At 41.9% G+C, this 18,056-nt stretch overlaps 1 protein-coding gene across 1 annotated transcript in view; it reads left to right on the top strand.

Annotated features, from left to right (window-relative positions):
• LOC126412306 (bumetanide-sensitive sodium-(potassium)-chloride cotransporter-like) overlaps window positions 1-18,056 on the top strand; it is a gene marked incomplete at its 5' end in the record, with an annotated part of 214,831 nt that overhangs the window by 74,267 nt on the left and 122,508 nt on the right. Inside the window, 2 exons of the mRNA XM_050081828.1 lie at window positions 2,453-2,574; window positions 14,634-14,769. Of these exons, the coding sequence (XP_049937785.1) occupies window positions 2,453-2,574; window positions 14,634-14,769 (258 nt within the window). The remainder of the gene's footprint in view (window positions 1-2,452; window positions 2,575-14,633; window positions 14,770-18,056) is intronic.

The raw sequence follows: 18,056 nt of genomic DNA, 5'->3' as shown, positions 1-18,056 counted from the left end.
CAAGAAACATGTAGAAGGTAGGAATCCGGGGAGTGGTAGAGGTGAGCAGAGATGGACTCCAGGGAGTGGTTCTGTGATGGGTCTAAGGATCTGAGGAGTGAATGGAGATTCTGCTGGATTTCTTAAGTGGGGTCACTGAGGCAAGGTTTGTAAGTGGAAGTATCAGACAGCTGGCAGAGTCCTTCCGCGAGGTAATTCAAAACAACAGTGGTGGAGCCTTTGTCTGCAGCTAGGATTATAAGATTGGGATCAGTTTTTAGATGGTAGATTGCAGTTATTTCTGTGGATGTAAGGTTAGTTTGCATGTTGAGGGGTTTGGGAAATGATGATGAGGCAATGTTCTAGGTTAAGAAATTCTGGAAAGTTAACGAGGTGATTTGGGGGTAGTGTCACAGTTGGATGGAGGAGTGAACTAAGTTAGGCAGGGTTCAGTATTGGTCTTTAGTTGAGTCTGATTGGTAGGGTTGGTGGTGAAAAAGTGTTTCCACTGTAGGGAATGGAAGAAGGAGAGAAGCATGATTGAATTTGGGAGTGGAGAAAAAGGTGAGGCTTTCGGAAAGGACTGATATTTCTGTGGGGTTAATGCTTCTGGAGGAAAGGTTCATGACTGTGTTACAGGTCTGTTTAGGTTCTGGGTTCTGTGTGGTGATGGGAGGGAGTTTTGGAGCATGGAGAAAGTGTAGTAGGTCTGCAAGACAGGGTTTGTTAGCTGTGAGGGGATGTGGTGGAGATTTGGATTGTTCTAGAGGTGATGGACAGTGGTACTCCAAGGCAGGAGTAGGAAGTGAGCAAGGTGGAGAGCTTTTTGAGGTGGTGTTGTGCATGTTGCTCTAGTTCCTGGAGGGCAAGAGTTTCAATATATGTCATGGGTTCCAGTAATTTGGGATTGCATAGCAGGAGAATTTTGCGGATGGAGAGAAGGTACTGCAATAGGTTTAGGCATGGTTGTTATGGTTTTGCAGGACTATTTTGTTGAGGGCTAAGGATTGGTGGAATCAGAACAGGTTGAGGTCATTGTGGAAGGAGAGGTAGCAGCAGCTGGAGCTGGGTAATTTGGACGAGGGGATCCCATGAGCCAAGCAACAATGCAGGAACATTGTGGGACTGGGTTCTGGCTAAGAATAATGAAACGTTTCTGTATTGACGCAGATGGAGCAAGCAAGGATCCATGGTGGTGGAAAAATTGCATAAATAACATAGAATTACATCAGAAAAAATTCACAAAAATACACTCAAATACATGTGAAAAATCACAAGGAGGATGAAACGGATGCAAACAAGATGAAATCTGAGGGAGTCAACCTTAGCGAAAAGTGAAAACTCAGTAAAATTGGCATGAAGTCACAAAGAGATAAAAGAAAACACATAAATAAATGTTTTACTGTGGGTAGCAGGTCTGGGGGTGGATAAGTGTGAAAGAGGGGGATGGTAGATGTGACTGTGTGAGGTGGAATTAGTGGGTACGAACTGGGATAGAATGGAGAAAGAGGGAGGGTGGGGAGGGGTTCGTAGGACGAGGTACAAGATCATGTGACTTCGGAAAGTTGCAGAAAATAACATGCAAAAATACAGGAGAGTGATCAGTCTGAAGGTATAGGGATAATGATATTAGTGGGAGTAATGTTGGACGTAAGATGCTGCACCAAGAATCAGCGTGGTCTTGTAGCCATCTGTTGTATGCAGCCGAGACGGTTGATACAGTGTGGCTTGTAAGTAGTGTGTGCTGTGTGGTTTGTAGGTGACAGGAGAAACACAGGAAAGAAGAGAAAGGAGGATGGGCCTTGAGTACAGTGATCTATTAGAACATAGAAACAAAGGAAAACAGCACTGGGTTAAGATCAAAGAAAAGCCATCAGGCAAAAATAAAACAATGGAAAATCCAGTATGGAATGCAACAATATTATGAAAAGGAAAGTTGCCACTCGCCATATAGCGGAGATGCTGAGTATCAGATACACACAACATAAAGACACACAAGATAGTGTGTTCGGAATATTTCAATGAAATTCAAAAATTTGTTTGGTGTTTTTCATCTAATATTTTTTTAATGCTAGCATTCTTGTTTGTTTATTTAAACACCCACTGGTCGAAGGTAACAAAACTTTATGAAATAGTGTCAGTATTGGTTTTTAAGAGAAACTGGAATAAAAAGAATGTATAAATATATTAGTATAATTGTGAAATGTGCCTGTCTGCCACTCAGGGCTCCCTCTATGTGGTGTGTAGCAGTCTATCCACTTCATATTGTTGTTAGTTTGTAAGAGTATTGAGAAGAAGTGGAAGTACAGTGTATGAATTTTTGTGTAAAAAAATAAATAAATAAATACCATTGTTATAAATTGTATTTTTATGACAATGAGTGGTCATTGAATAATAAAGAATTGTAAATGAGTTAGTTTCATGTATGTTAGTCAGTTTTAAAATGATTTTGTCTTTGCTTTTGTATTTGCAGGTGACCTGAATATTATAGCTCCACTGATATCAAATTTCTTTCTGGCAACATATGCTCTTATAAATTTCAGCACATTTCATGCTTCTCTTGTTAAACCAATTGGTTGGAGACCCAAATTCAGGGTAAGAATCTAAAAATGCACTGTTGGTAATATGTAACAAGTAATTAGATGCTAATCTGCTTCTCATATGAACTTAACGAAAAATATATATGGAATTCAGAATGGAAAGAAAACATCAGTCTGAGAAATCATGGTAGTAAACATGAACATAACTGTTCTTTTCTGAACAGTGTTCTGCTAGAGACTGCAAGCTTTCAGCTTCAGCGTTTGTCATATGCAAGCAACTGAGCATTTGCAGTACTCTTAAGTGACTTGAGTTCTAAAGAAATTTTAAGACATCAAAATAATTACTGCTGCCACAGTTACATGTACACAGTAAGAAAGAAAAGCAATAATTATAGCTACAAATCTAATTTCTACATTGTGATCTCTGTTGAGAAGTGTCACAAATGATCTAAGTTTTATGAGAAAAACTTGCAGTGATAGACAGATAAACTTTCAGAACAGTACATTAGATTACCTTCAGAGTTCTAGTGTTAATATGGACATTAGTGTTCACTGAAATTCATCCTTTAAATCATATACTTCAGTATAAAGTTACAAACTTACTACTTTACTTATAAACTCATATATCTTCACCACTACTCATGTTTCATTTGATGCTGTTTTATATTTTATTATTGTTATTTGTTAGGGTTTGTTGGTTGAACCTACAGAGACTGGATGTCAACTTTGATCCATATCCATGGCAATGATGTAGTGACATAATACATGAGAAGGCTGTTGGGGGGGGGGGGGGGGGGGAATTATTTCTACAGTATTGTTTTGGGCTGTAGGTTGTGGTGATAGATTAATTTGTAGCATAGCCCAAGGTAGAGGTTAGAATGAAACATGATAGTTGTAATTTTATGTCATGAGAAAAATTATAACTATTGTTATTGCTCACATTTTACACGTACTGAGTTTCAATGAGTATTTCATGTTCACCATTTTGACCACCTAACAAGTCAAAGTAGTGTGTGGTATTAGCAGGTTCAGTATTTCTGTTTATCATCCCCTAGGTGTGGATATGCTCCAGTAATATTTATAAAGCTGTAAATGCACTAAAATTTAACTCCTATAACTGTGAAATTGTAAGCTGTAGTATCTAAACCACTAGCTTAACTAATCTGCAAAATTCTGTAATGATACATTCCTTGTGCACAATTTATTGCCAGCAAGAACTTAAAATATGAAGAAGAGAAGACTGTGGTGGGGGCATACATGTGCATACAAACTTGTGTAACTGCCATTATGTCAACATCCATACTCTGCAAACAATTTTGAAGTGCACTGGCAGAGAGTACTTCCCATTCTGCCAGCTGTTAGGGGTTATTCCAGTTTCCTTCGCATGTGGGGGGGGGGGGGGGGGGCAGCCGATGCGTTCGCCGGACCAGGAATAGAGGTGTGGGGAGGGGTGCGGTGTGCGAGTGTGCCTGCCCCTAATGTAGATCGAGACTGCAAAGGTTACATAGAATCATAAAAAGTGCAGACTCAAACTGTCTATCCGGGTCGGTGGCGGTGATGGACAGGCAACCGAACCTAGCGCTCCACGATCAGACAAATCCCTTGCCCACAGTTTCTGCTGTGATGTTGGGTAAAGGAACAGCTTCCACTCAATGAGACATATGGTCGATTGTGGAGAGGATATATCTGTGGCCCTCTGACGGTGGCAGAGGGCCTATAAGGTCAATATGTACATGACGAAAATGTCCTTGCGGAAAGTCAAACTTGCCAAGGGGAGGGAGGGGTGTGGCATCTGACTTTGTTAGGTTGGCAGGAAATGCAGCTGTGTGCCCAGGTTTGACAGTCCTGCTTAACAAAACGCTCGGTGATGAGGCGTGAGGTGGCACGAACACCAGGGCGGGCGTGGTTATGCAAGACGTTGAAGGCTTGTTGGCACAGCGTGGGAGGGAGCAACGGCAGCAGAGTGCCGGTAGAAGAGTCGCACCACACTTCGTCCAAAACGCTGGGGAACTTAGCTTTTGTAAACACAAGATGTCTGAGAATCCGTGAGGAGAGCTTGTGATTCCTCGTCAGAGGCCTGGAGAGCAGCGAGGTCGCATAAATCAACGATGTGTGAGACAGTATTGATTCACAAAAAAATAAATCAGTGGGGATGTTTTCTGTGCCTTTGATGTAGCGTACGTCCGTAGTAAATTGAGAGACCAGATTGAAGAGGCGGAAACGCCGAGGGGGTGGGTCCTCAGGAAGCTTGTAGAAGGCATCCACCAGTGGTTTGTGGTTAGTAAGTATGAAGAAAGAACAGCCCTCTATGTCAGGGCGAAAGTATTGGATGGCTTCATAGAGTGCCAGAAGTTCTCTGTCAAAAGTGGAATATTTCTTCTGTGCTGTAGACAGTTTTTTAGAGAAGAAATGGAGTGAAACCGTGTCGCCTTTGCGTTGCTGTAATACTGCCCCCAACCATGATGTCGCTGGCGTCCGTAGTGATGAATAACTCGGCCGATGGATCGGGGTGGGAGAGTAAGATGGCATGAGCTAATGCTGTCTTTAGAGCCCTGAAGGCCTCTAGCATAGGTTCAGTCCAATGGACTGGCTTAAGGCCCGAAGTCTGTTTGCTGGAAAGCGAGTCCGTCAGTGGGGCCTGCACGGCGGTGGCACAAGGTAGATATCAGCGGTAGTAATTTATATTACCCAGAAAATGTCAGCATTCTTTGTACATAGCTAGGGGGTGGCAATGACGTGACAGCCTGCATCCTGTGGTAGGATAGGCTGTCCTGTAACCCGGCACTACTGGCGTGGGCGTGTTACTAGTAAACACGTTCCGAACAGCGGCTGCAATGTCCCTAATGTGTCATGGAAGCACAACGCAGCAGGCACAGTTGGTACTGTGGGAACGAATGGGTGAGCGGCACATGAGGCAGGCCGGTAAACTGGACTGGAGATTAAAGGCATAGTACTGAAATTGTCCACCTCGGAAATGACATGCCAGGTGCAGACAGTACTCTGGAAGGAGCGAGTGGCTGTATGGTCGGAATCGCTGTGAGTGAGGGGGTTGGTTTGGCACCTGGTGTGGCAACAGCAAGAGTTTTCTGTGCACATCAGAAACGCACCCCATGTGTTAGGACCATAAATCACTGGTGGAAAACTGCTGGTGGTCACATTCTCATGGTACAACGTTCCTGGATGGTGAAGCGCTGTCAGGTGTGCTCGAACACAAATGGTCGAGAAACTGGGTGGTTGAGCCTGGTGAACTTCATGTATAAAAATGTCAGTTATTAAATTGTGAAGAAGGTGAAAGTGGCATAGCTTGATAGCAGTTGAGCATGTGTGCGTTTTGCACGAATGGCAGTGTTGCACACGGCACTACCGCAATCGACGTTGCAGCGCATAGAGGATCAAAGCACATGTGCGAATTTGGGTCCCTTTGAACACTACACGAGCGAGCAATGGTAACACAGTTCTGGAAATCGTCCACTTCACCTTTCATGGCATGCACAGTCCAGCGACATGAAACCTGAGTCCATTGTTTGAGGTAACGGTGTAACGCTCGGCCATTGTAGAGCTGCAAAGTTCGAGGTTAACTTCGTTGGAGATTGTGAATCATTGTCCATTAGCGGCCGAACAACCATTGGCAGGGGATTGGAGTGGCCTGGTAGTAGTAGCTGACCCTCGAAATCCTTGTATAAAACATTGGGTGAGGCAGCCCTGGTGTCGAACGTAAAACCTATTGATTCCATACGGCCGGCGTGGAAGTCGCGGAAGACGTAGAAACGATGGGTTCACCAATATGGGAAATGGGAATATGGATAACTGTATACGCAACAAACTGTTTCCATAAATGTCTATACATACATATATTTCAGCGCAAAGAAAGATACACGTGTACACTGTATAGGGTACCAAGGCTGACTGGAACATTAACAAGATGGCTCGTCAGAGCAGTTAGAGTTCAAAGATCATGCTTTATGTGGTCAATGTGACATGTCGACGCCGCACTGTTAACATTGTCTGCAATGCCATTTATTTGCAACATGAGCAGCAAGTGTTCCAACACAATTCCTTGGAGCATACCTGAAGTTATTTCATCTGTCAATGACTTTCCACGTAAGACAATAAGCCACGTCCTCCCTACCAAGACATCTTCAATAAAATTAGAAATTCAGTGTGATACTCCCATATGACTGCACTTTCGATAATAAGTGCAAGTGTGTTACCAAGTCAAATGCTTTTTTTGAAGTCAAGAAATATAGCATGTACCTGAGTACCATGATCTGTGGCTTTCAGGGTATCGCATGAAAGTGAGAGTTGAAGTTGGGTTTCACATGGTGAACATTTTCAGAATATGTGCTGGCTGGCATGGAAGAGGTCATTACGTGTGTGGACTGCTTTCTTTCAACCACTGGGCACAGTCTTTTGTTCAAGAGGTCTGGAGTATATAATAGATCAAAAGGAGCTAACTCAGTATACAATATTCCACAGGACCCTGGAGCTTTGTTAGATTGGAACAGGTTTAGCCTTTTCTTGAGACCTCTTGGCATAAGTCTCCTTCTGCAACATACAATTTATTAAGCACAAATTATTTACAAATAAATCACAGAAAGTAATAGTTCCTGGCTCTTCTGGAAATACACAAAACGAAAAAAATTCTTGTGGCTAACGGAGTACTCTGGAAGTTTCTTGAATAACTCACATGTTAGTGCAGGAGAACACTTTGTAGGTTTGCCTGGGAAGCACTGGACTATGAGCCATGCTCTCGCTCATTGAAAACCCAACTGTCAGTTGAACAGTGAGCAAAGACAGTATCACAGTAGGTAACAACAAAGTCCAAATCACAGACCACGAGAACACCATGTAACACTGGTTAATCATCAACTGGTACACCAGAGTGCTTGCTGTATACATTGGATGGTTGTAACAAGTGAAGCCATGGCAATCGGCAGCAGCCATTAAATCTGCAGTGAGAGTTTTGCCATGTGATCTGGTATCAGTCAATGTATCTGAGCCATGCTACCCTTTCTCTGGCACATCGCCAGAGGGGGTCACAGTGCTTAGCATGTGATCACTGGTGGATTTTGGAGAGAGAGGACGTACTAGCATACAGGCAGTTGCGTGGACCGCCACATTTTGTGAGCGGGATTGTATCGTATGGGGAGCTGTTTTGAGGTGGGAAGCCATGCCTCATCACAGTTTTTGGGTTGCTGCCCGCAAAGTTGCACAGGCAAGATTGCCTCCTGATAGTGACGCTCACTGTTTGACAGTTTGAATCTGCCTGTGGTCGCGTGTGTGTTCACTGTTAAATGGTATATTGTCAACTTGATCTGCAAGTTCGAATCTTGCGGATTTGTGTCGTGGCTTTCTGGTTGTGTTACCCAAATTTTCTTGTTGTTGTTAACGTGTATAGTTGAATGACAATTTGTTTAATGGCAAGCAAGAAGAGTCTTTCGACAGAGTGACGTTGAGTATTCAATGAACGTACAGTTGAAATTACTGTTCTAACTAAACACGTCGTCACTCTGCGATTATTAATAACTTGGCAAGATCAGTACCTTTCAACAGAGCACCGTTGATATTCCCTGTTGTTATTAAAGTGCACCACTGAATCACAATTTGTTTAGCGGTAAGCCACAAGAAGAGCCTTTTGACAGAGCGCCTTGAGTGTTCAATCAGTTTACAGTTGAAAATACTGTTATTACCAGTGGCTAGCACACTGGACTCACATTTGGGAGAACGACGGTTCAATCCCGCGTCCGGCCATCCTGATTTAGGTTTTCCGTGATTTCCCTAAATCACTCTAGGCAAATGCCGGGATGGTTCCTTTGAAAGGGCACGGCCGACTTCCTTCCCCATCCTTCCCTAATCTAATGATACCAATGACCTTGTTGTCTGGTCTCTCCCCCCAAACAACCAACCAACCAACCGTTATTACCAAATGTTTTATAGCCACTTTTGTTGTAGTCCTTTATCTATGTCTGTTAATATTTAAAAGGTAAAATAATTCTGGGAATTTAATAGTGTTACCCGCAGCAGGTTTACCTGGTAGCTTACGGCCATCAGCTGTAGTATTGTTTGGTCACAACAGGTCTGAGAATTAACCTATCATTATTGAGAATTGTGGCTTGGTTGTTGGTTTGATTGTGTAGTGACCATAATTTTGGTATATCTGTTTATATACACTCTTCCAACTTAAGGTTTGGGAAGACAAGAAACGTCAGTATTTATGATCATTGCAGAGCCAACATTGGTTTCCGATGTTCCGCACCCTGTACCTTGGGCGTGTATTTGGGTTGAGAGAGTTGCCTATTCTGAGGCGCACCACTCACTATCTCTGGAGCCTGTATTGCTTGATCCCCCGGAACTTGGCCTAGCCCTCCCACCCCCATTCCTACTTAACGATAAATCCAGACTAGAGTAGGACCATATCAGTATCCTTCTGGGCCATACCTAGTGACCTCATAGGACTTAAGCATAATTATATCATCTGATCTGTTGATACATCTGGTGGAATTATAAGATACCTTCTCCCTCGAATTGCCCCATAGGGTCAGAACTGCATTGGCCAGTTTATGGTAGGGAGAGGTGAGCACGACCTGCAGTAAAAGTAGAGATGCACTGGTGGTAGAGGAGCTGCTTCCATGTCCGGCACCAGATAGGCAGAAGGTGACAGTGGGTCAGACTCGTGGCTTAGTGCTAGTTCTGGAGAAGGCTGTGGGTCTTACCTCAGAACCTGTGTTGACTGGACAGGATGATGGCTGGAGAACTGGAAATGTCTGGTGTCCACTGCCTGAAACCCAGTGTTTGCTGTTGGTGATCCTTGGAGTGAGCAAAGCAGGTTGCCACCCACCCCTTGTGGCAGATCTGGAGGTGGAGACTGCTCCAGATGATGCAAACTAAATTGGTTCCTGTGCCCCTAAAGGACACCTTGAGGTGTTGGCACCAGAACTAGTTGGCAGCCTTGATGGGCAGTAATGGAGCCACATATCTAGCCAGCGGTAATATCCAAATATTCACACCCAGATGGAGATGCCCACCGTAAAAGGTGTGGCTGCTTCCTTTTGTATCAATAGAGGCTGCAATAGGCCTAACGAGGAATTATGGTGGTGTCCATAAAAGGCTTCCGTCAGGCTATGATTGTGGATCACGCTTGGTAGAGGATACAAAGAAAAGCACTGCAGAATCAATGGGCATGAATATCAATAGTTCTTCCAACTACATTTCAAACATTCAAACAAAACATTTGGCCATGCCAATAGAGACAGAGTGAAATGGAGGTACGGTAATATACTTCAAAGCATTCTGGGTGTAAGACAGCTGAAAATCACTGGATACAAACAGTAATCCATTATTGGTGATGAGAGCTTGTGGGACACCTTAAATAAAAAATAGTTTCCAGGGCCTTAGTAGTATTATGTAATCATCTGTAGCAATGTGACGACATATGGGAAATGAGCATATGCATCTATTAAAATCAACCATAATGTCCCACAGAATAGACAAGCACCTGATTCCACAGCTGCATAGGATTAGGTTGGTCAGCTTGGGGCAGTGATGCCTATCAAGCTTGGTAGTGTTGAGCCAAGTGTACAATGTTCTCATTAACCCATGGCTCATGTGTGTCACTGGGCCAGATTCTCCATTCTGGAAATGTCATGAGGGGACTTTTCCAGGAGCCACAATATATGAGAGTGAAGAACCCTTCAAACTGACACTGTCAAAGGAAGGACTAATGTTCATCTCATTTGTACACACTGGAAAACATCTCTCAAGAGCAGATCCTTAAGTGTGGCTGCTGCAACAATTACTGAAGTGATGGGGAAACCCTTCCACTGACTATTCCAGTTGTAAATCAGTGTGAAATCAAACAGTATTTTGTTAAAGCATATCCTCATTGGGACCCATAGGGTACCCACACAGTGCATCTACATTCGCATTCTAGGGCAATGGACGATAATGAATGGAACAGCATAATTTGATTAGAAGAGAGCCCAGTGTTCTAACCTGAGAGGTCAGTTCAGGCAACTTTGTCACAGGGCCAAATGCAGACAACAGCTTATGATCTGTGACCAGATGAAGTTAGTTGCCATATTGGAAACTGTGAAACTTCTGAACACCAGAGATAATTACCAATGCCACATCTTCTATCTGGCAATCATTTTCTTATGTCATGATGAATGAAGCCCTTGTGTGATAGTCCACTCTAACCCGTGCTTACAGGGTACAAAGGCCTCAATGCCATATGGTAATGTGTTGATGGCTAATACAAGAGGTAAATAGGCCAATACATTGTCAGGCAACAGTAGTTTAGAGACGTTACTTCAGCTTAAGAAATGTATGGTGACAGTCTCCAGACTATTGGAAAGTGATTCTTTTTCTCTGAAACAGATTTAATGGAGAGGCTATTGGTGCAGTTTGGGGGATAGATTGAGCATAATATGTAACTTTCCCATGAAAACTTGCAGGTGTTTCATGTTGTTTGGTGTAGGAACATGATAAATGCCTGCCACATTCTGTGACATCAATTTAAAGCCATTCTGGCTAAAGATACATACTTAATTTAAGGCTTTAACCAAATTTAAATGAATAGTGACCACCTGCCAATTTTGAAAATAATTCATCAGCACACCAAAGGGGGTACACCCAATTGACAGAGCATTTACTGTATTTTTAAAGTCCCCAAAAAGACATCACACACCACCTGTTTGAAGAGAGAGAGAGAGAGAGAGAGAGAGAGAGAGAGAGAGAGAGAGAGAGAGAGAGAGAGAGAGAGAGAGAGAGAGAGGAGGGGGGGGGGGGGGGACAGTGAAGGGAGATTCTCATTTGCTATAAGGAATTGTGGGCAACATTTTTAACTCCTAAGTGGTACAGACCTACTTTCTCATCCCACAATGCTATAGGTGTTGGACAGGATTTGAAAAAATTCAGTAATGCTGATTGGTTTTAAAATAATATGGGTGAAAAAATTTGAAGCCATTATCAGGTCTGGAGGAAACAAGGAAGCATACTGGAGACACAAATAATTCACTTCTGCACATGAAATGGTATTCTGAATTGCTTGGACCAAGTGTTCAATAGAAAAATCCAGAGGCTGTATGTGTATCAAGGCAAAAAAAAATTCTGCTGACAGTTCTGCTACCACAAAGAAAGGATCCGTTGTGATTGCCTGCCTATATGTTAATCCCAGAACTATCTGACCTAGTATTGGAACTTCATGATTTAGTTGGTACTGATTTCTTTGAATCTTGCACTGATACTTCAGGGTCTCCTATATCTATCATTATCCAGACTGTATGGAGAGTTGTTGAATCTAAAAAAAATATTGTATACACCCCCACACACAATTAGCTCCCTGGTAGCTGCCTCTGATGTGCAATGACCCATTTAGGGGCTCTCTACAGTTCTCATCTGTACAGTGTAAGTAAGGAAGTCACAGCCTAGCTTGTGACAGAACTTTTCAAGTCTAGTGTTTGACTCCCACTCAGCTCTAAACGAGGAGGCCTCAGTCAGTTTTGGGGACAATGCTGCAGATTGTAAGCTTTACTGAAACTCGGTGAGCAAAGCTGGTTTTCTCAACCTTCTCTGTCAGTTATTGGAACGACCAAAGTATGGACTTGGTGCATAGATGATGGGCATCACTTGTTCCAACATGCACCACATTCTGCACCTTTGTCCTTCAATGGCTGCCAGAACAGTCTCTTCAACAGATTTGAGGACTCCAGGCGCGCGCACACACACTGACTGCACTGATCGTTCTTTCCCATCCCTTGCTGCAATTTCCCTACTGGGTGCCATTATTCGCCACCTGTTTTAACCACCAGCTATTAATACACCCTTCCTTGACATAGGATGCAGCACGTTTTCCAACACGTGAAGTCAGTCTCACTGCCTCGGTTTCACAAATGGTGAAAGGTAGCATCCAGAACTTGTTAGTTAGTTTCCTCAATTACTCAAGTCTTGCCTACTATTTTCCAATGTTATGACTCTATCTTGGAGTCATTAAGAGTTAGTTATTTTTTCCATACTACACTTTTCTGTTCATAAATGTTCTCAATGTACATAAGCCTTTCGCAAGCAGTAGGGAGTATATTTTCCATCAACTGTGTTTCTTTACTGCTTTCATATTTCTGTTGTACTTCTTCTTACACTCCTGGCAACTAGTGATAGTTTGCTGCACCAGCTGCAGTTTCTGTAAGTTATGAAGTATAGCTTCTAATTCTCATGAAGTACGTCTTTTGCATTGGGAAGAGTGCTTGCCACCAAAGTAATTTTTTCATGAGATGAGGAAAGTACACTTCCTTCAAACTTAAAAATTTCTTTTTGTGGATTGCAGGAGGCATATGTACCACGAACTTAATTGTTTTACTACACTCTCAGCCTCTGGATGTACCTGACATCTTGTCGTAGCATGATGTACCAATTATATAAAAACTGCTGCAACAGTCAGTTTGTCATGAGATCACTACTGTTGTCTCTTTTGAAGTTGAAACACATTGTTTTGTTTCTACAGTATATAATGTTGTAACTTACTGAGCATTGATACATTATTGGGAATGAGCAGAAATGGGCAAATTTTCAAATCCAGTGCATAGTGAGTAGGCTTCTGCACATGTTAAGTGTCATCAATGGAATTTCAAAAATTATGTAATAGCAACTCATAACATCTCAAAAAATGGCAGTGGAAAGAATGTTTCCCACCAGTTTTCGGTCCTAAATCACATGAATAAATTGTCAAAAATTGAAATAGTTACTGTCTAGAAGAATAGAACATTCTAGAAGACTGGAAACATCCAAAATAAATCACGCCTCTCGCACAAAGCGAAAGTGAGACATTAAAACACGGTTATTAAACCAGAAATGACATACACTTCAGAAACGCCTTAGTCATAATTCAGAAAGAAAATACAAAGAAACTAAACAGAAGAAACGTCAGAAAAATTCTAGGGCTCAATGCGAGGAGGCCACAGGTTGTGAAGTACACAAGATACTGTTACGTATCTGTAACTTAGCACATGATGTGAAGAAACTTGTACTGAAATTTGACAGGCATATCAAGAGTGTGCCAGATACCCAAAAAGTAAACAGGTCTTGGGGTACACAGAAAGCATGAAGTGGATCACTTAAGTGAGAAGACCTGAAGGATGTTGGAATAACAGACTTGTATACACAAGACATACATTCAACCACAAAACAAGTGGAATATGGGTCAAGAGGTCAAAAAATTCGAGGTACCTACAATTTGGTCAATATAAAAAAAAATCACTTCACTGAATCTCTACAAAAAAAAAAAAAAAAAAAATTGCCCACAAAAGGGTTGACTGGATAACTGGATAAGAAAATCCACCCACTCTGTCATGTTCAAAATTAACTTGGTGCTTCCTGTCTTATATTTTTACTTTTATAAAAGTGCGTTTCCCCTCTCTGGGCTACATATGAAATGTGCACGTATTTGAGGACAAATGATGTTGCTGTTGTTGTTCATGTTGTTGTTTTTCATTTGCATCTAATGAGAACCACAGGGCACTTCTTCTTCTTCTTCTTATTCTTCTTCTTCTTCTTCTTCTTCTTCTTCTTCTTCTTCAGTACTCCATTTTCTAGATCTGAACCAGCTTGCTCCCCTCCATCCACTTTATCCAGGTCATCTTCTTACTGGTTAGAGGCCGGCCAGAGTGTCCGAGCGGTTCTAGGCGCTACAGTCTGGAACTGCACGACCGCTACAGTCGCAGATTTGAATCCTGCCTCAGGCATGGATGTGTGTGATGTCCTTAGGTTAATTAGGTTTAAGTAGTTCTAAGTTCTAGGGGACTGATGACCTCAGCAGTTAAGTCCCATAGTGCTCAGAGCCATTTGAAGCATTTTACTGGTTAGAACACTGGGAAAACCCCCTGTAGGATGGTTTGCCAGAACCAGAGTCAGTCTTGTTTTTCCCCATTTTTGTTTAATATTATAATTGCTGCATTTTTATTTCTATGTTTTAGTGAGTACTTGAATATAAGAAAAGAAAAAAATTCCCATTTGCATTGTATAAATATATGTATACAATTTCTGTTCCCTGCGTGAATGTATAAATCAAAATAAATGTATATTTAATATTGGTAACCTATATTTCAACATTTTCCTTCACAGTATTACAACATGTGGATATGCCTCCTCGGTTCTACATTGTGTGTAAGTATAATGTTCCTGATAAGCTGGTGGACAGCTCTCATCACCTTGGGATGTATTTTGGCACTGTATCTCGTGGTCTCCTACAGGAATCCAGGTAATTTAAATTCTGTTTTCTGAAAGAGTGTTTCATAAAAATCAGAAAAAGTGAGCTTAGCAAGTTTAATTGTGAAAACTGTACAAAACAAAGGTAACTGTGAACGTCACCTTTCTACAAAAATTAAATGTTTGGTATCACTCAGCATGAAGATTCTTTAGCCAATCCTTAGTAATGGCTTCCATTCCCAACTGGAGACCTTGCAGAGGTAGGGTAGCTTGCATACCTCACAGATACAGACAGCTGTTCCAGAGAAGCAACCATGATGGAGGTGTATATCCGTTGGAGTGGCTAAACAAAATGTGTGGTTCCTTAAGAGGGGCAGCAGATTGACGTTTTAGTAGCTGCAGGGGCAACTGATCTGGCCTCCTACCATTAACAAAAGCTGTGCTGGTACTGCAAACGACTGACAGCAAGGGGAAACTATGGCCACTATTTTTCCTGAGGTCGTGCAATTCTAGTGTATGTGGCTCAATTATTATGTATTCTCTTGAGGAAAATATTCTGGAAGTAGTCTGTGCAGGATATGGTGGTTGATGAGCAGTGACCAATTTCAGACTGAAGCTCTGTTAGTTCATTTGCTCAGAAGGGGAGGCCAACAGTGTTTGCTTCCTCTCGACCAGCTGGCATTAACAGAAACAAAGCGCACACTCTGCAATTTTTCTCAAATGATCTTACAGAAATTATTCAGTAAAAAAAATTCATTTTTATGCTACTTACAGCTTTATATGTCAGATTCATGATGTGCCCATCATTTCGTTTAGGGTCATAGTATTGTATTTGCATGGAAGGAAGACACTGTGCAAAACTCAAAAAAGTTTGCAATGAAAAATTGAAGTCGCTATGATTTTGGATTTGGTGCATATTCCATAATATGTTGCTCCAAATGAAATTTAGCTAATGTACTGAATTTCTCTTTAGACACGGGTGGAGGTCTCTGTCACCAATCAAGAGAAAATTGATCTGATGTAGCACACTCATTTGCCATGCGTGTCAGCAATGAATCTAGAGTGAAATATCCACAATGTCCCCCCATATTTCATAAACAGTTGGAAATACTGAAATGGGATTTTCACAAATGGTGGCATGCAAAGAGGACAGTATTTTTCCATGTGGTTATTATACAAAGTCTCGTTATCTACCATGTTATTCCACTAACTACAGACTTTTTTGATGAAAGAACATAATTTTTAAGGGCCATTGGAACAACATAAACGAAGACACACACATTAATTTTTGTTCCAAGCATATGCTTTATCATAAGCTTTTGACCTTAGTTTTTCCTCAGTTCCTCACTTAATAAATAACTGTTTCAGAATTTTCTCACAATTGCATCTGCACAACATGTCAGTGATGTGATTTTGTATAATTCTGCTGTGCTTTGGCAAAAGAAACAAATTTTAATGTGATAACAACAGAAATGTGTAGGTTCGACTCGAAATTTGCCACTTATGTTGCTACTCTGAAAGTTACAAATGGTTAACAACCTAGGCAAAAATAAATCACTGCATTTGTTGCATTTTCAGCAGAATTCTTTTCAAATACTAAACAAAGCAGGGGTGACAGATCTTTTTGAATGTTCACCATGCAAGCGTGTGTGTTGAGGGGCTCTAATTAATATTTACAAAAAATGTGAGTGCAGGTTTTAGTTTAGAACGGCACTTCTCCTACAGTGCTCGGCATTTCCCCTATAGCACCTGACCACCACCACCACCACCACCACCACCACCAGCACCAAAACACCACTCCCCATATCTACCAGCCATGTTACTTTATGTGGTCTCCATTCAGATCTCCAGGTGGGGACTAATCAGGTGGATGTTGTCATCAGGAAAAACAAATCTAGCATTCTACAGGTTTCAGGATGGAATGTTAAAGCTCTTAACTGGTCAGGTAAGTTAGATGATTTAAAATGGAGGTAAATAGATCGAAGTTAGATATAGTGGGAATCGGTGAGGTGCAGTGATAGGAAGAACAAGACTTGTGAACAAATGAGTACATAGTTATCAACACCAAAATGAATAATGGTAATGTAGGAGTATGTTTCTCAGTGAATAAGAAAATTGGGACATGGGTAAGCTTCTATGAACAAAATAGTGAATGCATTATAGCAATAAAGACAAATAACAAGCCAAACCCACTGCAGTAGCAAAAGGTTTGTGCCAACTAGCTCTGCAAAGGAATTATTCACATATTTAAGAGAGATGAAAATTTGTGATGGGGCACTGGAATTTGATAGTAGGCTTGTGGGAGAATGTGGACTGAGGGAAGGGAGTGAAAGAGGCAGCTACTTAGTAGGATTTTCCACAGAGTACCATGTAATCATCACTAACACATGGGGGTCTTCCATACTCTTGGCCACAGTCTGGCAGATGGCCATCCATCTTGATGGACAGCTGGTCGCTAGTCATACCAATGTAAAAAGCACCTGAATAATGAAAACTGAGACCAACAGCTGTACTGCAGTACAATCATCATTCATTCAAAACACAGTACAAATTATGAATAAATGTTTGAATTAAAATATAACAGTTGGTTTGAATTTTCATTATTCAAGTACTTCATATCTGGCTGCTATCCCACTGTCCTCATTCGATTACCTGGTAATACAAAAAGATGTGCAATGGTGGCAGCTGTGCAGGTATATGACATAGCTGCTTTCACAGGCGGCCTGGCCTTTGACAGGGCAGTATAAGCCTGTGACAGAACTGGAATAGGAAGTTGTCAGTGGTTGGATTGGGCAGGTTTTGCACACAGATATGATGCCTGTAGCTACGAGGTTGAGATTAGCAGTGGCTTAGGCAGATTAGGATGTTGTGGAGTTCTGGTGGGTGACAGAACACCACTTAAGGAAGAATATAAAAGTTATTGAGTAGTATGTCTTTCATTTCAGGGCATGATGCTCGGTAACTAAAGCCCTGATAAAAGATGTGATTCAGTTGCTCGACTCCGGGATGGTATTAGGTGACAAAGGAGGAACTCCTTTTTGGTTGGTTCTTGAGGTGGTGGTGGTGGTGGTGGTGGTGGTGGTGGTGGTGGTGGTGGTGGTGGTGGTAGGGAGGGAAATGTGTGTTTGTGTTTGTGTTTGTGTGCAAATTAATGAACAGATCTGTTTGCAGACGAGGTCTGGGGGGAGGGGGGCGAGGATGAGAGTGTCTCTGAAGACCTTGGTGGGACCCTCAGTATAGTGTGTTTGTCCTTTAGATATTATGTCCCTGGGTGGCCAGCCTGTTTGGTGAGTTTATTGTGGGCAGAGGGGTGGATAGAGCCTTCAGAGAGGTGGTGGT

Source organism: Schistocerca serialis, chromosome 7, assembly GCF_023864345.2.
Source record: "Schistocerca serialis cubense isolate TAMUIC-IGC-003099 chromosome 7, iqSchSeri2.2, whole genome shotgun sequence".
NCBI classification, from domain to species: Eukaryota; Metazoa; Arthropoda; class Insecta; order Orthoptera; family Acrididae; genus Schistocerca; species Schistocerca serialis.
This window is presented reverse-complemented; position numbering and strand designations above follow the sequence as displayed.